Source organism: Electrona antarctica (genome assembly GCF_951216825.1).
Source record: "Electrona antarctica genome assembly, chromosome: 10".
Classification (NCBI taxonomy): domain Eukaryota; kingdom Metazoa; phylum Chordata; class Actinopteri; order Myctophiformes; family Myctophidae; genus Electrona; species Electrona antarctica.
In genome coordinates this window covers 9,464,523-9,488,195 of record NC_136791.1, presented here as the reverse complement: position 1 = coordinate 9,488,195, position 23,673 = coordinate 9,464,523, and the positions used below count along the sequence as shown (strand labels likewise).

Sequence of the window (23,673 nt, the reverse complement as noted above, 5' to 3'; positions counted from 1 at the left end):
TTGTTCAGACAGATGCTGGGTTTGATGTTTACCTGGTATGCTAGTTTCTTTGAAGCACTACAAAATGTACTTTGTGACGATTTCCTTGACTAATGTTCATGCCATTTACTTTGATCTTGCTGCTACTGTGTTTGCCAAATGCCAACATGAAATGAATACCAGGGATTTACAGTGCACAACTCTTCAGCAAGGATAGTTAACACAATTATGTTCAGAATTTCAGTCCAGGTCCAGGATAGATGCCAATTTCTAATTTGGTCATTCGGATAAATGAATATAGGAATGTATATTATATGCATATGAATGTATTTTTTATTTAACCTTTATTTAACCAGTAAAAAACACATTGAGACTGAGTCAGTGGGAACTGGCCAAGGGAGAGAGGGCGAGGGGCAGAAATAAAATGACATGCTACATCATACATGTCAAATTACAGAATAGCCAATAATACATTCATGATATACCTCAAAGTACCTATAACATACATACAACAATCTCCAAACTAAGTGATACGCTTTAAGTAATAGGGTGCAAAATACACAATGTACAATATAGACAGAAATAATAAATATATAGGCCTATACAACGGCTAGTACACATCCGAACATGTGCAGGTGTTGGACTGCACATCTAAGATGATTCTTTTGAAACTTCTCAATGGAACTTCCAAGGCCAATTTTAGTCTGGACTGCAGGTCGTTCCACGACCAGGGGCCAAATAAATGTGCCATTTGTTTTCACCCCCCTGAATGCTGTATGTTGGTGCACAATAATGAAAAGTTAAGAATTTATATAAAATATATAAATAATCTCATTATAAACCTGAAGTATATCCAACATTGTAGGTTTCTGTGATACCTTTGCCTCAATTTGTTATATAAGTCAACACTGTAAATCAAAACTGGGACACGGCTGAAGTGTCGTTTTTCTAAATCCCAGCCGCCTACTCGTCTTCAGTGTCATCATGACACATACGATGCACTGTCACTATGAAGCTGGCTGGTTTGTGTGGCATCTTTTCCCCCGGTTTTCTAGTGGAGCTATATGCAGGTCAAGAGGAACATATCTCCGTCCCGTCCCTGTAACACAAGAAGCAACGCCAACTCTCCATGCAGCTTTATGGGACCTCGCCATAGTCTGTTGATAATATTACTATGACTGGTGATTTTCAAGATGCTTCTAATGAAGTGACTCGCTTCCCCAGTGGGCACGAAGTGAGGAAAGTCAACAAAGTATCACCTTTTTCATTTGGACTGAGGTCGATTTAAAAAAAGGCTTCAAAATCCTAAAAAAATTCTGAAAAACCCATGTTTCTATGTCAGTGGTGCTCAACCTTTTTCATGTCAAGGACCCCCAGAATTACTCTATTGGGCCACGGACCCCCATCTCAAAATATGTAGTTCCAGGGACCCTCCAGAAGCCAATATTTTAGTTAAAAATGCTCTGAAATATATATTCAAAGATTTGCGCCACATTTTCACGACTTTTCGAAAATAGCTCGTAGCGCGCCACTCGGTGGCACGCTATGAGCTTGTAGATCTGCTATTTTTCAATAGCTAAAGTATAACATAATGCTTAAAACACCAACATGGGTTAACCACTTGAACTCAAGCGTCCCGATTTTGCGTATGTCATAATAGGTGAAAATGTGGCTAAAATAGGCAAAAACAGCAGCAGAAAATAGCAGATCTACAAGCTCACGGTGCGTTTGCAACGTGATGCGTTGTGAGCTTGTATAATGGCTTTTAGTGTGGAAAAAAGGAGGGTGCAGTATATAGGGGTTTAAATGGTTAAAGTTGTTCTTGGTGAGCCACTCTCCCACAATAGAGTTCTGCTACAACTCCACCTAACCACTTGAACTCAAGCGTCCCGATTTTGCATATGTCATAATAGGTGAAAATATGGCTAAAACAGCAGCAGAAAATATCAGATCTACAAGCTCACGGTGCGTTTGCAACGTGATGCGTTGTGAGCTTGTATAATGGCTTTTAGTGTGGGGAAAAAAGGAGGGTGCAGCATATAGGGGTTTAAATGGTTAAAGTTGTTCTTTGTGAGCCACCCCTCCCACAATAGAGTTCTGCTACAGCTCCACCTAATCAAAAGGTGAAGGAGAAAGGTCAAAGAATTCCAGACACACTTGAAGCACTGGGAATACCTTGTACTTCAAGAACTGAGGCATTTGTCTGTATGTGGCCTTCTAAAAGAATATCTTACAAATAACAAATATTAAAAGGTACACCATATATGTGCCATGAGGGATAGCGAGATACATCTTAATTATTAAGTTATACTTATAATTTGTGTTGTTTTTTGGTCTGTAATTGTATGTTTTGTAGTTGTATGTTGGACCAAGGGTGGGGGTAAGCCTTACATCTTGTAAGGGCACAACGGGGGGAAAAGTACGTTTGACATCCTATGGCTACTGTACTATACTGTACTTGTGTGTGTATACATATATACTATACACACATATATACCACACACACACACACACACACACACACACACACACACACACACACACACACACACACACACACACACACACACACACACACATTACATCAACCCACTTTTGGGTCCTGGACATTGAAATCATATTGAGAAACACTAATGTGGGGAAATGAAAGGCAATTTTTTGTCCCTTTTATGGGTCAGGGTCCCAAAAATCTCTTGTCTGAGCACTGCAAGTTTTTAGCCATGATGAAATCCTCAATATAGGTTAGTTAGGGGTGGGACGATATGGGTACCTCACGATACGATATCTGTAGCGATATTAGGCCCTCCATAATGATAATATCAATATTCTATTGCGACATTCAATATATTGCAAGAGAATTTCATCAACGATATATCACGATATCTGTAACTAAAAATGAAAAAGGCAAAAATCTGGAATTATGTATTTATTCCAAAATCTTACAAGATTTTTTTGTGTCACAAACTGGCCAATAAGTACATGAATCTTGCCTCCTCCAAACAGTAAAACACTGACTGCAACTTGTCCACAACTTGTCTGTCCACAACAATGGGTAATTGTACTAGTACTAACGAATCAATATCACGATATTCAATACATTGCGATATTGCCGGGAGGACGATACAATATATTGCGGGCTGAAGTATCATGATATATCACAATATCGATATATTGGCACACCCCTAGTTAAAGGTATATTCAGTGATTTCACTTAATTCAAATATGACTTATCTTTTCTTATTTTTTTGGATAATCCTCCCTACTATAAAGTGTGCTGATCATATAAGGAGTTCCTCCCTGTCCCCAGTGAGCCCCTGGAGTAAAAAAACCCTAGTTTCGGTTTTGGGCTTTGGGTGGCAAAGCTTTCATCCAATCAGGATGAGAGGGGCCGTCCTCCAATCATGATCGAGTGCGGCGGGCCTTGGTGCACGTGCTGTTGGTCTGTTGTACTTCCCTCACTGTAGAGCGTGTGCATGTGCACATCTTGTTACCAGGGCGGACCAGGGTTTTTTCCAAATCACCCAATCACTGAATGCTCCTTTAACATTCCTTGTAATGTTTAAGCTGCAGCCAGCCAATGTGCGTTGCCCTGGGTTTGAGAGCAGATGAATTACCACTTGAAGCCTGACATTTAGTTCAACCACTAAAACTATCAATTTGCAAAAGAATCCTACTAGTAGCCCTCTCACTGCCCCCGATATGGCTGGTGACCTATGCAGCAGGCTCTACGTCTAAGTAGTTCTATTCTGAGTGAATGAGACCATGCTGCTGCTGGATAAAATAGACCCAATAAACCAGCAGGAATTGAGTCAACATGCTGATCTGGACAGCAGTCACAATGCATCATCCAATGACATCCGTTGCTTTCATCAAGCCTGTACAGTAGTACATCAATCAAATTGAATTTTTAAATCAACCCATAAACAACTGTACCTTTTTTGTACTGGGGTAATATGTCAACCATACACTTCTTATATATATATATTGTTTTCTTTATATATTTCACTCAGTATTTTACTTAGACTGACACCAAATCAAATCCCACACTGAAAGAATATTCATACATGGTGTCCCACATATTGAATTGCAAGCAGGAGCAGTATGGTTAGTTTAGTAAAACAATTTACACCAGACCATTGTTGTATACCGGTATATATTTTCCAATCAGTCAAAAAGGTTGGCTTAATTTGGCTATTTCCCCATTGGGGTTTTCCTTCTCCACTTGGCTGCCCTTTGGAGAGGAATTGGATCCTAGTATTAAAACACTTGATCTGGGATCCTTTAAGTGCCACCATTTCAATGCAATCACTACAACAGCCACACTGGTCCAGACACTTTGGACACAATACAGCCAAAACATTACTGGAATGTCCGCTCCCATATTCTGTGTCAAAGTGTGGTCATTCTCTAATGAGCAAAGGGTCTAATTTGAAAGCATGAGTAGTCGAGGGGTTCAGCTGATCCGTGTGGCAAAGAGCCTGTTCTCTGCACCTGTCAGGGCTATTTTCCCCCTGGAGTTCAGTACTAGAGAGAGGAGATCCCTGCGGTGCCTGGAGCACCGATGGGTTGACCCAATCACATACGCACAACGCTAAACATAGAGCTGGACTATGCATAATATTATTCCCTGACGCACCAACGCCGCAAAACATTTCAGATATGAAAACTGAAAGGAGATTTGAACCCAACTCCAACAAAGTTATACAGCAGTCACGCACAGTGAGTGAAGTGAAGTGTACCCAAGGGAACAAAAAGGCAAAAAGAATCAGATTAGCACACTGGCCCACACTAAAAAGACAATGTAATGTAATCAAAATAAATAACTAGGAGCTATTATATTCTGTATAATGTTCACTTTAACATCTTCAGACAAGTGCAAGCCAGCTAAGCAACACATCCCATTAGCAACACATTCGCTTTAGAGCCTGAAAGCAAACCTAGCAGAACACTAAAAACCGCATCCTGAATATCCACCAAGCAACAATAAGTCCAATATATCTCAACTCACCCCTCTATCGCATGTTCATGCTTTCGTCGACAGCTCAGGCCATTCCATTATCAGTCACAGACACAACTACAGCCCATGAGTGCCAGTCCCTTCTAAAAATGGCCGAGGACTATATTCTCCCCCCCGGACAATATTAGTGGCTGAACAATGTTCAGTAAGTTGGATCAACAGGTCCATGCCCACTAGTACTGCACTCTACTAACTTCACGTCAGCTCCTGCTCAATTCACTTCCATTCAGTTCAATGTAAAGACATCAAACTGAAACCTTTACTTATCCAATTTGAGAAAAGTAATCTGAAGGCAACATAAATGACACACTAGAGTCACCATCATGTTATGTAATGTACCATATAGACTTATAGCAGCAATATTAACACGGTCAGTACTGTAGAAGATAGGATCAGTCTGATGCTGAGCTAGGAGCTGCAGGTACAGCAAAGACAGTCTGGTGTACATGTTTGAGTAGAAAAGCAACAATGCAAATGGCAACCATATAAACTCAATTTTGGGCTAATCTCGAAAAACAGTCTAAGTCCAAATTTCATTCTGACCCCTCCACGAAAAGGCCTCGTTGTCCTGACCCCTTAACTATCATTTATACATTATGGATAAATAGTGTGGACTTAGACTGTTTTTCGTCTGTGGCATTGAATTATTATTATTTACTCAAAAACAGCCTTCGTAATGCAACGCGTGAGCTAGTAGGTCAGCTATTTTGTAGTATATGTTATGGAGTTTAAAGTGGTGAATGCATTCTGCTTATACAGGATGGGCCCCCCAGCAACATGCGGACGGCTGGATGGAGTTACTGGCTTATATACCCCCGTCTACACTGTGTAGCTTGTAAATACTCTAAGAAAATTAACACATTTAAAAGTGCAGTCACTAACAGAAACAATACACTATCAGACAATAGTGTTGTCAATTGTGGTACTCCCAATGTAGTTTACATGATTTAATGTCAATGTAATCTCCAGTATGTAGGCAAAACAGCCAGACATAATTTCAGCCAGACCCCCCCCCCCCCCCCCCCGATCTACATCGACACGTTGTGAGCTTGTAGACTGGCTATATCAAAAAATGTTTTTCAAAATAGTAAAAAAAAAGAAATCCTTCAAACTGAATCAAGATGCATTTTCAATTTCAGTCAACCCGGGTGGCATTTATGAAGACCTGCTCCAGTGCTGTTTTTTTTTTTTTTTCCCAAAAAATCTTTGTTGAAAAAAAAAATCTTTCAAAGGTAGTTTTAAAAGAATGTTATGTTCATATAGGTTATAGGAAATGTTTCACAATTGCGAATGTAATACTGTGTACCGTTGGACTTCTTTTCCATGGCGATGACATCGAGTAGTGGTCCTCAGCACCTGAGCTGACCTAGAGCAGTGGTTCCCAAACCTTTTCATGTCAAGGACCCCCAAATTGACACTAATTAGCACGCGGACCCCTCATTTGAAAAGATATGCCAGAGACCCCCATAAGAGAAGATTTTTACGGCTGTAGCAGAGATTCTCAACCCGTTTAATTTCAAGTACCTCCTGTTTGACATGCATTAGTCTACGGACCCCCATTTAATGGCATTTCTATCTCTGGGACCCCCAATTTATATCGTAAAATCAATGTTAATTTAACTCTGAGAGTGTACAAATGGACCCGTTAGGGTCTATCCAGGAGGATAGGCACAATAGACAGATAATTGATCTAAATTAGATCCAATGTTCCAGACATTAGAGAGAACACACACACACACAGTCACACACACAGTCACACACACACACACACACCCCCCCCCCCCCAGTGGCAGCTGTTGACTATTATCACTTGTCATCTCTCTCTTATCTCTAAAGAAAAACACTTGCATCATTCGTCTTAACTTTCACACCACAAAGCACTCTGAGTGTCTTGACTCTTGAGTAAAACTGGATGATTGATTAGTATTACAGACAGGTATTAACAAACCCAAATCTAAAAATGTTGCATTTCCATGTGCTCTTTCGTGCTTTAGTTAGCAAAATGTGTGGCAAATCTGCAAAACAAATGCTTACCACTAGCTTTCTTCACAAATGTGTTCATAAACGTGTCTACAATCACATATACATTTGTTCCAACCCAACTCCCTTGGGAAACTTTGTGACAGCTGCTGAAAGTTGGGGTACCATAAACATCCAATATAAGGCAAAATTCCCAAAATTTCATTATGCTTTAAGTAGCATGTGACATGTCAAACTAGGGGGTTTTCATGATGCTGAATCCATTCCAAGCATTAGTTTTGCACGAAAACACTCCTTGGGCTAAATTCAGCCATAACCACTGTGCTGACCTCATCACATTTGTGATGATGGCTATTGCCATATTTAGGCGAAGGAGTGATTTCTGTGCAAAACTAATGCTTTGTGCAAAACTAATGCTTGCAATGGATTCAGAACCATGAAAACCCCCTAGTTTGACACGTCACATGCTACTTAAAGCATAATGAAATTTGGACATTTTTGCCTTATAGGCCTATTGGATGTTAATGGTACCCCAACTTTCAGCAGCTGTCACAAACTTTCCCCCCAAATATCTTTTCACATTTTCGCAAAATTTAGTAGTTATGTCCTTAAAGGTAGGGTAAGTGATCATTTTTTTGGTTAACACAAAAACGTTTTTTGTTAAAAGGTTGTGTTTCAGTGTGTGTTCAGTAACAGGAGTCTTAGCTGTCTCTCCAGCACTTTATTAAACGGGGAAATAATTTTTTCGGGTAGGTGACAAAATTCACCTAGCAGCCAATCCGGAAAGAGTAGCTATTTATGAGCTTAGTTTTTATAATGTTCCAGTTCCAGTTCCTCTTTTTTTTTTGCGTCATCACTTACAATTGCACTATCCTGTATTGCGTTCTCTTATGCTCCTGATTGGTATCCCGACTTGAAAATGCATTTTCTCTTTAATAAAAAGCCGGAGACATGGAGAGTCCTGTTACTGAACACTCTATAGCAATGAGTACTGTCATAATCTAGAGCTTTTTAACACTAGAACCAAAGAAAATCACTTACACACTACCTTTACGTTGTCACTGCTGACCCCTACCGTTTGGTACCGTGGTGGTGTGTGTGCGCGCGTGCATGTGTGTGTGTGGACAAGTACTTGCGTGCGTGCGTGCGTGTGTGTGTGTGGACAAGCATGTGTCTCATCTGGAGTCACCAGCTGCTTCTTTTCAGCTGACAGAAGTTTCACCGGGAGGGCATAACGAGTGCATATGAACACACTACCTCCCTGCTGAACAGGTGCCCTAACCAGTGGTGGATTAAAGTACTCAAAGTGTTTTACTAAAAGTATCAACACTGCAATATAGAAATACTCTAGTTACAAGTAAAAGTCCGGAATTCAAAATGTACTTGACTAAAAGTACAAAGGTAATTGGCATCACAATGTAAAGTACTGTGGCTCAGGAGGTAGAGCAGGTCGTCCAATGATCCATGGGTCGGCGGTTCGAATCCCGGCTTCTCCCATCTACATGTCGAAGTGTCTTTGGGCAAGACACTGAACCCAAAATTGCTCCGGTGTGCTGGTTGGTACCTTGCATGGCTTCCGCCGCAATCGGTGTATGAATGTGTGTGTGAAAGGGTGAATGTAATGCACAATCTATGTAAAGCGCCTTGGATAAAGGCGCTATATAAATGCACCATTTACTAAAAGTAAAAGTACTCATTATGTAGAATGTTCCTTTCAAATGTATACAAATATTTTGAAAATAGCCGATCTACAATTTGTCCTTTGTACTGTTTTGTAATTATATTACCAGAAGATGTATTTAAGAACTACTGAAGTACACTATTCTTTAATTATAACGTGCACAAAATGTACTAAAATAAGTTGCCATACAACTAAATACTCTAATACTGTAGCTCACCCTCCTCTCCTCATATCTCCAGCTAAACAAGAAGCTAAGTAAGATCAGTAATCAGAGTAATTTAAAAATCACACCTGTGTGAAGTGAGGGGCGCTCTCATCATCGTACATCATCCATTCATTGTCAATGGGAATTTAATCTTTTTGTAGGACAAAAATAGCCGATTTCTTTGTGTAGGACAAAAATAGCCGATTTGCTCGTCCACATAATTATGATGTAAATTCTCCATTCATTGTCAAGGCCAGGGGAATTTAATGTTTGTGTAAGACGAAAATCTACACTATTGCTGAATATAGGAGGGGCCCCTCAAAAAACGACGGGGATTCACAGGTGAAATGGTATCTTTGGAAATCAAACAAAACATTATCCCTGAATGAAATGGATCAATTAGTGCTTCAAAGTTTTTCATGCATATTATTTGGGTTCACCTTACCGTACTTCAGGCGCAGGGAGTCCTGTTACAATGCAGTCTAATTGGACCTTACTGCCCTCCAGAACCTCCCTGCTTTTCAGTTTCTGGCTGAAGAGGGGGGGCTCACAGACAGGATCCGTTGAGTACGGCGTCTGTGTCAGCGCTGTGCTTTCGGCCTCCATCTCTTCTGGGGAAGCAGAGTTGCACGGCTCCTCCTCCTCCTCGGGAAGCCTGCAGCCCTGCGAAGGGAACTCCATGCTCCCGGTCCCCATGTCTGTCTGGAGCTCTGGCTGGCTGCGAACGACAGCCGGGACGGGCCTGTCCACCTCCAGCTCCAGGGGCACGACCGGCCGCTCCCTGTCGTCAGGGCCGAGGACATATGCAGCCCCGTCACTCTTGTTTTGGGCCCTACTCCGGTGGGGTTTGCACGATCTCTGCCTCCCCCTTTTGGAGCTGTTGGCCTTGAAGAGAGAGGAGAGCTCCTCTATGAAGTCTGCGGCCTTGTTGAGGAACTCCTTCTTGGACTGGTTCTCCGCGCCGTACGGGGCACTCCTCGATGACCTGCTAAAGTCGTTGAAGCCATCGACGGAGGCACTGTGGCTCCTCACGGGGCCGTCGTGCTGCTGCGTGGAGCCTTTGTGGTGCATCTTTCGCTCTGCAGAGAACGTGGTGTGCGCCTGCGGTAGTTCTTTAATTTCAGGGGGTGGCTGGGAGGACGTGGCCAAAGGGTTAGAAGACATGGGGGCAGAGGAGTCAGCAGGGGGAACGGGGGAGAAGGAAGATGAAGGAGCGGAGAGGCGTGCGGAGGGAGCAACAGGAGAGGTGTCCGAGGGGTTGTCGGACGGGGAGGGTACGACGTGGGCCGTGACCTCCGACCTGTCCTCGCGGGGATCATGTCCGATGGCCTGGCAGGCGAGGTTAACACTCTTGTCCAGCTCCTCTTGACTAAGGAAGGCAGACAGGTCTGAGAACTGGGGGTCTTCGCGGCCCACATGATCATCACTCTTGCCTTTGAGAGGTCCGTAGACCAGGCGGCGCGAGGAAGACGAGTCCGATCGGCTCATTTCACTGTGACGCTGCTGAGCTCTGGCCTCGGCCAGGTAGCTCTCTCTCAGGAGCTGAGACAACGACGGCGACTGGTCGATGTTGTCTTGCATGCTGTGAGCCAAGAATAACAAAGGTTCATTCAAACACTTATAGATATGGGAAACACTAAATATAATGTGCACCTCTGGGCTTTCAGTACATTAAACAATACATGATTGGTTTAATAAATGTCTACCCTTCCGCTTATATCTTTTGCAGATTAGAAACAACCCATACTCTATACTTAACAGTAAGTTTACTCAGTAATGCACATTGCTACAGTTAAGTCTATGTCCACTCCACAAGTTCAACAGATACCCAATATTTAAGGGTTTAAGTTCAAATAATCAAGTGTTTAACATTGCTATTATTGACCCTAGGTATATAAAACGTATAGCATTATATAAAGACAAACAAAATTTGTCCCTGACTACATTCAAACAACATTTAAACTGCCTTGTGGCCTCAACAGGATATCAGTTTCCTGCACTGTCATCAGATTCAGGCCAGTGTATGCTCTTCACTTTCCATCTCAGACACTTCAGTCTTTACACAACTTTTTGACACTGGCCTGGTGTAGTTTTTGACTACAGACATGAGATATGGTACACATATGCCACTGACACTCAAATCAGTGCAATTAAGAGAGGCTACGTCGATGCCCTTCCAACAGACCTGTAGCTGCAGCTGTTGTGCACATTAATCCTGTGCAAACAGCCCCCAAGCCCACCAAGTCATATCTAAAAATAGCAAGGGCTCAGTTTACATGTAGAAAAACCTGAGAAAAAAAAAAAGAATCTCCACCCCCTCCCTCCATATTCTAGCCCTGAGTAATAACAGTTTGAGCAATCATAACAGTTAATCTAAGAACACAAACAAAATAAGTAAAAGGTTTATTAATAGGACATTGCTTACCGAGAATAAACTATGTCAGTCCACACAGATGAACAGGTCCCTGTTTAAACACAGCACTACACAATGTCAGGTTGAGTTAATTCAGTTAAGTGCAGAGCAAGGCATTTCAAAGACAAATGGAAGTCCATGCTTGCCTGATGGGTCAATAGAAAGGCATCTGTGGGTAGACAGACATGTAGGTCAAGCCAAATGGCAGCCATCACGGACTACCAACAAGAAAACAGGGGCAAGGTGTTTTACCTTCAAAATAAACCCGGCTGGACCCGTCTGGTAAATCCTTGGAGCCCAAAAGAGGGAGAGGGAGATTCCGGTCTTCCGGTGGTGGACACCTTGTGAAATCTGTACACATGCAGCCTTCCTACAGTAGTGCTCACAGTGCTAACCTTTGGGTTTACAGGAAATGTGGAGGGGAGTAGCTAGGGTAACCTGCCGGCCAGTAAAAGTAGCAGCATTTGTCAGCGCAGTAGCCTCACGGTTATTTTGGGGGGGTTGGCCTGGCCCATGTGTCAGGGTGGGATCCCAGCCTATTGGCCAAGTGGGGGTGTACTGTAAAGTGTAAAGGGATTCCTCGTCCAACACAACACCTACAGTAGGCTGTCAAAGACCACCACCCAGAGCCCTGGGTGCTGGTGGAACTACTGTTAACACAGCAGATTACCAACATTAGTCTATCAGGATGTTCTACATCAATCTGCTTTCTAATTATTATTTTAATTTCTAAAGGCAGAGCTTTGTAAAGCATGAATAGAATAAAATAAAGACTGTCCATAATATAGAATTAATGAAATTAGTTTATTTGAAAGCATGAGTCAGTACACACCATGAAGGAACCATCTGCACCAAAAAAGAAAAAAAAGACAGTCAAGCCTGAGCATCTAATTACACTTAAAACAGTGTGAAGACCTGCATCATACCCACCAATTCAAGTTAAACATGTAACAAAAAGAATGGTTCTGAGAGTTAAGTGGTGTATACTGATGACCATGCAAATGACCTATTTACATCATATTAAAGAGCACATTTCCAGGATAATTTCATCAGCAAGCACAACTTGGGTCAATTTTGAAAAATACATTTTGGGTTTTGTTTAAATTTTTTTATGGAAAGCATGTGTGGAGCTACTTATTCTCAACATACCAGGTTGCAAATTTTCTCTGAAATTCTCTTTTTTTTGTTTTTACGGTTAGGGTCAACTCTTACCCTAATATTTAACAATCATTTCTCCAGAGAAATCAAATTCTCAAATTCATCAAATTTTAAATTGCCTGTCAAATGTGAAATAATATTCACATTAAAGATGGAGTCCCTATTTTGGGCATGGCAAACATTTTAGAAAGAAAACAAAAAGTATTTCATAAATATCAAATCTTCTGAAAGATGATTTTTGCCATATGAAGAACAACAGTGTAGGAAAAGATAAGTTGTTAATCAAACCAGTAACAAGTATTTGCAAATACTAATTGAGGTGTTGTGGACACATGGAGCAATCAAAAAATTAAGAAATTAACTGGCTCAATGTCTTGGTACATTAATAACTACAGCAGCAACATAACACCATGAGTTTGATTCTCAATGCATTATATATTTTTTTTAAAAGAAAGAAAATAAGCACTGTGAAGATTCTTTGGCATGCCTGGAAAATACAATCTGGTTTACCAGTCACTACAGTAGGCTACATGTTATAGAAAATGAGAATTGAAGCTGAAGTGGGCGAGTGATATTTTTGGGTTTTTGATTTTTTTATAGTCCATGTCACTGCCATCCCCTACCGTTTGGTCTGAGGATAGTCTCGCGTAGCTATTATTCCACAATAACCGAATGCTATATAGTCTGGAACTACACCTCCCGAAATCCGAGCAAGAACGCTGCCATTTCGCTTCACGGAAATACATTTTAAAATATCTTTAGTTTTTTTATTTCCATTTCTGCTAAGCAGCAAGCTATATATGCTTAGATGATTTCGATTCCAGAGTGTATGATGGAAGCACTTATATTTACTCATGATCAGCGCTTCCGTGCTCCAGACTGTATGACGGAAGCCTTTATATTTTACTCATGATCAGAGCTTCCGGGCTCCAGACTGTATGAAGGAAGCATTTATATTTGACTCATGATCAGAGCTTCCGGGCTCCAGACTGTATGACGGAAGCATTTATATTTTACTCATGATCAGAGCTTCCGGGCTCCAGACTGTATGACGGAAGCATTTATATTTTACTCATGATCAGAGCTTCCGGGCTCCAGACTGTATGACGGAAGCATTTGAAAATTGCGAGAGGCAACAGTGTGGCAATGCGAGACTAGTCTGGGGATGGTGTAGGCCAGTGGTTCTCCAAGTGGGGTCCGTGGAACCTTTGGGTTCGTTGAGGTTCCAAATGGCCCCTTACAGGTCTGTAACTAGTACAAATGGAACATGTGTATACTCTCGCAATTATGGGGATCCTTGAAGATTGTAGACATTAACCACATCTCCTCAGATACACGTGATGCCACCAGGGGCTTCTTTTTACTCGACAGTTCTCATGGAGGATGTAGAACATGCTGTGGAACACAATATCCACCTCAGTTACGCTCCCTACTGAACATGTCGCATGATCAACCTGTAGGAGTATCTAGTGCAGCCACAGCCGGCTTCCCGCTCTCCACCACGGCCAATTGTGTTTGCCGAAATGCCCAGCAAACCCCATGTCTCCACAGAGGTGGGCAGGAACTTTACCCTTGTACCATTTGGACAACACTTAAAAGTGAGTTAAGTGTCCGTTTCTCACAGTATTTTGTCATAAAACGAGAGTCGTCAGAGTAAGAAATCCTCCATGATTGACAAATGTGCTACAGTACGTTTGAGTATTACGCCTTTTCCATGAGCCTTTATTAAAAGAGACAATACTTGATGCCATTTGTGCCAAATGGAAACAATTGCTCACACGTGTAAACATGTGAAGGTGAAGAACCTAAACTTAATGTAGGATTGATCTCACTAGCAGCAAGTGGAGTCTTAATTGGCCAAATCTACACAAGTGGAAAGTCCCAACTGACTGATAGGAATGAAAGCTCTAATATGATATCTGGTCAGAACCGATACCTGGAAGGCACTCTTCAAAAAGGAGGGAAACATTAATAAACACCTGAACGCGTCCAGCAGCATCAGCAGTGTTAATGAGGACAGCACCATACTGAACTCACTGTGCTTTTCAGAACATGGATGAGCAAAAATATCATATTTCTACTCAGCAATGCAAAAAAAAATCATATAATGCTCACTTTTCACAGTGTTTTGTGAGTTTGAGTTCAGACAGATGGAAACAATAGTGTACCTAGTACAATGAGCCAGTTTCTGATAAAAGATATCAGAGGCACAGTGTTACGTTTTGTGGCATATATTTTGTGGCAATGTTGCAACTTCAACTTCACCATCAGGAGTCCTCACTGGACCTCTTACGAGACTGGTCCCCTCTGGGAAAAAAGGAAGAAAACAAAAGACCATCAGTGACTTGGGAAAAAAAACTGCATCAAAGTCACACTGTGCGGCCCGTGAGTTGCGAAGTTCAGTCGAGCCGACTCAGCCCCGTCCGAGTTGTAACCTGATATAGAATAGTAAATAATGCCAAACCCGAACTCAACAGCGTCTAAACCGTAGTAGTGTCATATGTACGAATTCTGGGTTTTCTCGTCGTGTATGTACGGAATTGCAATTCCGTACATATTTATGCATTTCTGTGAGATCGGCGGGGGATAGAGCTGTCAGATATCTACAGTTTATTCTTCTTTATTTATTATTAGTCCTTTTATGTATGCAAATGTATATGTAATATTTACTTTTTGTCCGCTAGGTAAACAAGTCAGCTTGCTTGACTACTGTCAGTAGACACCTTTGAGGCCTGAAGTGAATATCGTTGCTGTTGGGAGGAAACCTCGTAACTTTTTAGGTTTTTTATTTTTTTTGTATAAATCAGTGCTATTGAACACCCTTTACGTCTGTGTGCCGTTTAAAAAATATTGAACCAATGGAAAGTAGTAAAAAACGCTTTGGACAAAACCTCTCAACTCCATTGGACCCTCAAACTGTCTACTAAAGCAACTCCAACCACCTCTCATGCAAGTAATTGACAAAATATAAACTCACAACATCAACTTTGATGAGGCTGTATTGCTTCGTTTTTAAAATATAAGGTTTTCTTCATTTACTGAAGATTTTATATTATTCATTTCCTGAAAAATGAACATTTTGGAGTTAGGTGGTTTCTTCCCAACAGCAGAGATATGTTCTTTGTTCATCACGAGCCATCATTTTATGATGCCATATTCATCAATCAACTATTCAACTTAGTATTATTAGTAGTATTCAACATTCTGGGCGGGAACCCCTTTTGGTGTTTTAACTAAGCATTATGTTATACTTTAGCTATTGAAACATAGCAGATCTACAAGCTCATAGCGCGCCACCGAGTGGCGCGCTATGAGCTTGTAGGTCTGCTATTTTTGAAAAATCGTGAAAATGCGGAACCAATCTTTGAATATATATTCTTTCAGAAGACTTATTTATTTCGACGTCAAGCGTAAATGGGTTAATAGCTGTGAGTGAGCATCCTGCCACTCACCTGGGGAAGCCATTCATGGAGAGCTCCATCTGTAATTTCTGGTCATGAGCAGCGTAATCCAACAGTTGAGACTCCACAGCAGGAGGGTTGATTTGTGGAATAAATCCAGAAAAGAGACTGGGAGCCAACTGGGCCCATTCTTAAAAAAAAAGGAGAAAAAAAAAGGACAATAAGTTTTCCTTAACCACTTCAACCAAATACTTAGTTGACCATATTCCCATGGGCAACCAAATACTTAGTTGACCATATTCCCATGGGCAACCAAATACTTAGTTGACCATATTCCCATGGGCAACCAAATACTTAGTTGAACATATTTTAATGGGCTACACTAAATATCTTCACCAAAATTATCCGATCTACAAGCTGACAATGCGTTGCGGCACCTTGCGAGCTTGTAGATCGGCTATTTTGGGCAATCGTTCCTTCCAGAATAGCGATGCTATGGTTTAAGTGGTTAAAAATAAATTAGCGGTAGTTTATGCATGTGCAGTGTGTAACTGAGAGATTTGAACCACACTGGTGTACAAGAGTTTGTAAAGTTGTATAAGGATTTAGCAATCACATTTAGGTTTTGATGTGTGTATTAAATTAAATATGGTATTTAGATATTTTAGTCATGGCGCCATGTTCATGACCAAAAGCTTGCCATGAAAATGTGGTCTCACTTCCTTCCTGGACTACAAAGTCACACCTCCATGCAACCTCCCCATAGACATAAAGGTAGACGGCTCTGGGCCGTCTGTATCTCAACGGAAGGCAACGGGAGGCGATGGCGATGCGTGATTGCATTGGCAAGCTTTCCCGAGATTCCTTGGGAAGCATATAGCGGAAGTAAAACGGAAGAGCGGTAGGCCAATCAGAGGCGGGATCAAAACGTAATTCCGACGGAGCATTAGTCCGACATGCGGGAACAACGGTCGGACTACCGCTCGAACATGCACTGCTCCCGTGCTTGCGTTTAGGGGTACTGAGGTAGGTTGTCGGTCTAATGACTGTCGGAGTCAAACACGTGTCAGAACTAATGCATCTGTATTTTTTTAATATCTATGACCTCCCCCCTCTCCACAAGGAGGGGTGCACTAAAACATTATGGGCATTGTAGGAATTCAGCAATACAGTCAAACCCTAATCAAACGCACAGACTTCATTCTTTTTCTGGCCATAGGGTGCAAATTTCAAATTGTGCTACTGTTTGCGAACGCAGTGAGCATTTACTATGAGACCCAGCAGATCACGTCTGTGTGTGTGTCTGTGTGTGTGTCTGTCTGTGTGTCACGCTGTAACACCACCCGCCCATCACCAGAGGGCGCAGCTGTATCACACACAAAAACACACACACACACACATGCACGCACGCACACACACACACACACACGCACGCACGCACGCACACACACACACAAAAAACTTAACTTAAAAAAAAACTTAACTTAAAAAAAAAACTTAAAAAGGAAAAACGCACACACAAAAAACTTAACTTAAAAAAAAACTTAACTTAAAAAAAAAACTTAACTTAAAAAAAAAACTTAAAAAGGAAAAACGCACACAAAAAACTTAACTTAAAAAAAAACTTAACTTAAAAAAAAAACTTAAAAAAAAAACTTAAAAAGGAAAAACGCACACACAAAAAACTTAACTTAAAAAAAAACTTAACTTAAAAAAAAACTTAACTTAAAAAAAAACTTAAACAAAAAACTTAAAAAAAAAACCTAAAAAAGAAACACGCACGCACGCACACATACACACACTAAAAGAAAACTTGAAAAAACATTTCATTTAAAAAAAACTTAACTTAAAAAAAACCTTAAAAAGTACGTAATTTATTCTAATTGTTGTTATTGCAATTTACGAGCTGCGTTCGCTTCCCGCGTTTGCGCGTCTTACTTGTATCTACACTACAGTACTACAAATACTATTAACATTGAGTGACTGCAATTTCTTCCAGCGGTGAAATGTCCCTTTAACCATGACTTATACTTGGTTGTGTGCCGTGTTGTGCACGGAATACGTTAGGTTTACGAGCTCACTTTGAGCTTGTAAATCTGCCATTTTCAGGGCACAACACTGGTGTGCACAACTACCTGTGAGTCAGGCTTCAGCAGTTCAAGGAAAGGTTGCGGTAATTTCAGCAGGTGAGGTCAGAACTCAGAAGGGGGCCTTACCTGGCCGAAGACTATACAGTCCTTTAACCACGTTAGCCATCGTTGACGGTTGCACTTGAAAGGGCATGGAATGTGCTTTGATGAGAAGAGCTAGGGATGACACACAATAACTATGTTATAGGCAATAGCTTTCTTTAACCCATTTTGACCTGAGATGAGATTCTAAAAATGTCTTCTACATCCTGACAGTTTTCTGAAAAAGCTATGTTTCTATGTCAGTCGTTCTTCGATTTTCAAAAATAGCAGACCTACAAGCTCATGAGCTTGTAGATCTGCTATTTTTCAATAGCTAAATCATAACATAATGCAAACACCAAAAGGGGTTCCCGCCCAGAATGGGTTAAGGAAGAACCCTCCCGCGTCAAAACCCCTAAGCAACATGATAGACAAGAGCACAAAGAAACTGATCAAATCCACACCAAGAATGCAAAGTTTAAGCAAAAGTTTAAGTAACTTTCCAGTTACATATTGTAATTTTACAACTAACAGAATGGCCAGTAAAGTGAAACGAGGGAAGAGAAACAATTACGAATTTAAACCAACCCACAATGACTGCTTAAAGCTGCTATAAGCAATAATATGTCAAAATTTGAATGACCTTTTTATTTCTTAGGTATTCAGACAGCCAGCAATGGGTAGAACGCTCCCAAAAAGAATGTAGTTTCTGTGACACATCTAGGGGGCCGCAATAGGCCTATCTCACAGCCCGTTTTTCACGCCCACTTCCGGTAAATAGTGGTGACTTTAACATGGGCATTTACACGTTTTTTTCTCTGGAGAATCTAAGTACATTTTCTAATGTAAAAATGTGACAGACCAATATTATTATGAAGCAAACAAGATGGTAAATCAGGTCGAGCAGATAGAACAAACCTTACCTTGAGAAAACAAAAGTTGTAGACTTCTTAAATAACCTCTGTTAACATGTAGCGTCTATGGAGTGACGTCACGCTATCACCACTAACCCCGAAAGGGGGCGTATTTAGGGGGGCGGGGAAATTCTGTGAGATAGGCTTATCTGCATTCAAAGATGTTCCTAGAAGCTTTGTCATTGGTCGGAAAAAACCCGGTCGCAATGATTAACCAATCAGGAAGCAGACAGGCAAATCGACCAATAATGACAAAGCTTCTAGGAAAATCTTTGAATGCAGATTGCGGCCCCTAGATGTGTCACAGAGACAAATTTTTTGGGGGGAGCGTTCTACCCATTGCTGGCTGTCTGAATACCAAAAAATTTAAAATATTATTGCTTATAGTAGCTTTAAGCCACCAAGATGACCCAGAGGCAAAATGTAAAGAAGTCAGACATGCAATCAGGTTATGGAAGTGAAGCACTGTACTCACGCATCAGTGTGTTCACGTGTTTTTCGGCAATGTGGTCAGCAAACAACTTCATCAAATCTTCTTTTAAGTCTCTGTTTAGCTTTGTCTCGATGTAGAACTTGTTCTGAAAACAGCAAATGTGTAAAATATTGATATCATTTTATGCTCTTGTGCTAGGATAATAGTGCTGTTGATAAGAGTATATATATCAGCTAAAAAAGCTCTATGTGGTAAATAGGGTTAATCATTTTTAAAATAAATGCATACATACCATGTACATGAATACAGGAACTATACACTGCAGTGAAGCTATGTACTGGCTCAGTGCTTGGTTGAAGTTTTCAATGAAGTTCTCTGGTAGACTGGTCTTTAGAATGAAATAGAGAACATGTTATCACATCGTTTCGTACAAGAAAATAAACTTGGGCTATAGCTAGATCTTTCTTACTTCTAAATGGGAGGAAACTTGTTGTAGGTGTGACGTTATTTTTGATGTCAGATCTCTGTAGAGCAATTCAGAGTGCTGCTGACAGACACATTTGTAGACGTAACTAGAAGGGGGGAGAAAATAAATCATATCAAATACACCCCGTAGACAATGATGCATTTTGATTTGCAATGTTGGAGGTTACAACTAGTGGATACAGAGGGGATTCAATTAAATAGTCCCTCAACAGATTAATCTGCAATCGTGTAGCTTTTATCACATACCGTTCCATCATCCAGTGGCCAGAGCACATTTGAATTTATTTTCAACTAGTAGCCCCAAAGTGCCTTTTTTGTGTGTCATCCTGTTGGTCTTTTTTCTGTATTGCTGGTTGTTATATTATGAGTTGCCCATGTATCTCAGGTTAAAGTCTGTGTACTTTAACCTGAGATACAGTGTACTTGAAATGTATTGTGTACTGCCTGTACTGTAGCATACTTTATAGATAGGCTACGAGAGACATCTCAGCGGCAGCAAGGTCACAGTACTTTGTCTCATATCTTATTGTCACGTGACGTCATTATGATCCAGCACTATATATGTTCCTATTTGTGTAATAAACTTTGTGAACCTTTAGCGTGATACTGTCTCGTTATTGTTCTCCCGGGCCCGCCGCTGCAGTCGCCGTACCAAAGGAATAATTCAACCGGATTATCACACACCACCCAGCCTGCACACACTACCAGTCTGTCAGAACCAGACGAGGGTCCAGTTTAGAAAATACAACACTGGTGTAATGTTTTAAAATGTTCAGTCATCATTTCCAATCTACATGATCCTAAAATACTCTGTGGATAACCTTCAAACTTAAAGAAAAGACAAATATATATATTGCCATACCTGTATATCTGTGCATAAGAAATGGAGATGTGATTTGTGGGATTCTGGACAAGGAGAAGATCAATTGCTTTCTCCAGGTTTGGCCAGTGATTGTTTTGGTAGTCCTCCACGGCCATGGCATTCAAAACTGAAAGAAGAAAGAGAAGAATGTTTCTGATTATAACCCTTTTACATAGGCATTTACATAGCCAATCTACAAACTCACAAAATGTTGCTTTGCGAAGTGTTGTGAGCTTGTAGATCTGCTGTTTTCGCCAAAGGTTCACCCAGGGGTTCATGTTAACCAATGAATGCTTAACCACTTAAGCCATGTTTTATACTTTAGGGGTGCAAAATAGCTAGGTCAGCTTTATCTATTTTTGAGGGGTGGACAAGCGTTTTGAGCATAAAACCCAGAAACATCAACCTAGGCTTTAGTATGCTTGTCACAACACACTGTGTAGTAGGCCTATGCCTATTTATTTATTCATTGATTGAAGTATTTAACAGTTTGCAGAATTACAGTATATTTCAAGCACAACTCAATACAAAAACTGTCAACTGTGAGTGGATGACCCAAGCATTACACTGGTTTACAAGAGGGTCCACCTTGTTCAATTCATCAGAGATGTACAAATATACACTTCTATATAGCCAAAATCATGATAACTAATCAACCATTACGTTTTTAATAGCTAAAGAAGGCTAAAGTAATAGTTACTCGATTTCTATCTCTTATGTGAACCTCTCTGCAGACTCGCACCAAAGTCAAGTGCGAGTTAAAACTTCACCTGATTGCAGATTTGCGTATGCAAGATGATAATTAATGATTTCTCCCATCGTCAGTGAGTGGGACGGGTGCTTGTAAATTCATGAAACGTGCCTAACAATTCTTATTCTTCAAAGACATAAGATTGACTAATATAATATCATGAAGGCTATGCTATATGATTAAGATGATGGATCATCATAATAAAAGGCATAAGTCAAACACACGTGGTGGAGGGTCAAGCCTGTCAGTCAGCCACAGCCACACCAGTCCAGGTGTAGCCATGGGTGTAGCCATATAGAGCTAGAAGGGTGTAGCCAATTTGTTTTGATGAGGTTTTGAATGATTGCGCATGTGCCCGAGTCAAACCAGTTTAAAAAAACAAAACAAAAAAACATTCTGCAATAGAGATATGCAGAGTGCAATAAACCTTCTAGAATGTTTACTACCAATGCTAACAATTAGCTCAATTATAGTTCTTAATCCAATTAATTAGTAGGCTAGGCCAAATTACACCATGGATTTATCATCATATTTAGTTTATCACAATTATCACCGTTGGAGCACAGTTGGCAAGATAACTATTGTATCAAGTGGATGTGGTCAGGTGGACATTATTGTAAACAAGTGTAATGCTTTGTGTGTCGTCCACACAGTAACAGTTTTAGTATTCAGTTGTGCTTTCGTTTGAAATGTACCCATTCTGCATACTGTTGATAAATCAATCAATCAATCAATGCTTATAAGTAGTTAGTTAAACATTGGGGTGTGGGTGTGTAAAATGTACACGGATTAACGTTGTGCAACGGGAAGGACTTGGCACCAGAAGTCGTCATGTCTGTCTGGTTCCATGCAGCCAACGGCCTGTGCATGCACACACCGATAGCAGTACATGGCTACATGCATGCAGTGATAGGCTGGTAAACAAGTCGAGCGTATAATCGATTAATTAGTTTCGACAGCCAACCGACAGATTGCTCATCGCTTAAATAAGCATGCTCGAGAGAAACTTACCAAACTTTGAGGTGGAGTTGAGAGTGAATTTGCCTGCAGCAGTAGCAGCAGGACTACAGTCTGTCTCACTGACTTCACTGCTCTCACTGCTCTCGTCGGAGTCCATGAACTTTGCACCCCCGGTGCTGCTGAAGGAACAAAGCTTCTCTCTTCCATCACAGCCCGGTTCTCCTCCTCGCTGCACCCCGGTCACCACCGGGGAAGAGGCGTAGGGCAGAGGCTGAGGCACATCTGACAGCTGCCTCCTGAGATACGAGTGGACGTTCGCACTGCACGGACAATAGTTGTGGTTGTGGTCATCGTTCAATTCAAACGTGTCCTCTTCCATGTCCTCCATGCCTCACACCTCGGTGCTCCTCCTGTTGTTCTGAAAACTAGGCTGTTATATTATAACCCACAACGGATTACAAATCAGAATAAGAGAAAGTGCCAAACGTCTTGGTTAGTTGGTTTACCATCTCGCTTGCTTTGCTTGTGCTGTTTGCTGTGGTTTACTTTACGACACGTCGCAACGCCGGAACACCGAGGGTGCTGGGCGGTGCTGGGTAAATGTAGTTTTATTTTACACGCGAGAAGTAAAGGCTATATTAGACGCTAGAGGGCGCACCTTTGAAACGAACTCGTGATGGTTGCATTTGAAATAACTGGAATGCGTGGTCAGTGTTTTAAAGAGTTTTTGTTTTACTTATAAACCCCACTGTAGATAATGTACAACTGCAATGTATAAAATTATTCCCTTGAACCGTAAACAAAACATGAGGCTTAAATAAAATGGCATGTTAATGTTTGTGTAGACAGATCAAACACAAATTGGCTCATTTGTCTACTAAAGAACAAAACTGAGGTTTCTTTTTCCTACAGGCAGCAGGCTTCAATAATCTACAATAAATGAAAATAGTCAACCTTTCTGGTTTATCAAAAGTGACATTGACAACAAAACCTGTCTTGTAAATAGGAAAAAGTGCTATTTCCTCAATGTTGACTTACTGAACATAGTCCTAAGGCTTATAATTTTGTATAACTTTTTACAGATAAAAACTATCACCTACTCTTTGCTGAGTATGTCTCTCGTTAGAGTATAAAAATAAGCGGCTTGACCGTATAAAGTAGCTGCCAAATGTCAGGATAACATCAATTATATTTCTCTCCAGTATTTACATGACAGGTTAAAGACACAAAGTTAATGACAGCTTGGGTTGGGGAAGTGTTCT

General features: G+C 40.9%; 2 protein-coding genes across 2 annotated transcripts in view; both read right to left on the bottom strand.

Moving 5' to 3' along the window:
* The window catches only part of mypn (myopalladin), a 37,563-nt gene extending 25,853 nt beyond the window's left edge, over positions 1 to 11,710 (bottom strand). Inside the window, exons 1-2 of the mRNA XM_079513236.1 lie at positions 11,528 to 11,710; positions 9,308 to 10,444 (exon numbers count right to left, since the gene is read on the bottom strand). Of these exons, the coding sequence (XP_079369362.1) occupies positions 9,308 to 10,443 (1,136 nt within the window). The 5' untranslated portion in view covers position 10,444; positions 11,528 to 11,710. The remainder of the gene's footprint in view (positions 1 to 9,307; positions 10,445 to 11,527) is intronic.
* A 350-nt stretch (positions 11,711 to 12,060) lies between these two features.
* cacul1 (CDK2 associated cullin domain 1) lies at positions 12,061 to 23,411 on the bottom strand. Its single transcript, XM_079512810.1, has 8 exons — positions 22,463 to 23,411; positions 20,701 to 20,827; positions 19,822 to 19,924; positions 19,645 to 19,740; positions 19,395 to 19,497; positions 18,051 to 18,140; positions 15,886 to 16,024; positions 12,061 to 14,740 (listed from the first exon to the last, which is right to left on the bottom strand). Exons 1-8 carry the CDS (start codon positions 22,797 to 22,799, stop codon positions 14,701 to 14,703), a joined length of 1,035 nt encoding a protein of 344 aa, XP_079368936.1. The 5' UTR covers positions 22,800 to 23,411; the 3' UTR covers positions 12,061 to 14,700.
* Between the last annotated feature and the right edge of the window lie 262 nt (positions 23,412 to 23,673).

Coding starts and splice junctions, on each gene's coding strand:
- cacul1 (XM_079512810.1), bottom strand. CDS start 22,799: ATGGAGGACATGGAAGAGGACACGTTTGAATTGAACGATGACCACAAC. Junction 19,925..20,700: donor TCTTATGCACAGATATACAG/GTATGGCAATAT, acceptor CCCCCCTTCTAG/TTACGTCTACAAATGTGTCT. Junction 14,741..15,885: donor TCCATGAATGGCTTCCCCAG/GTGAGTGGCAGG, acceptor CTTTTTTCCCAG/AGGGGACCAGTCTCGTAAGA.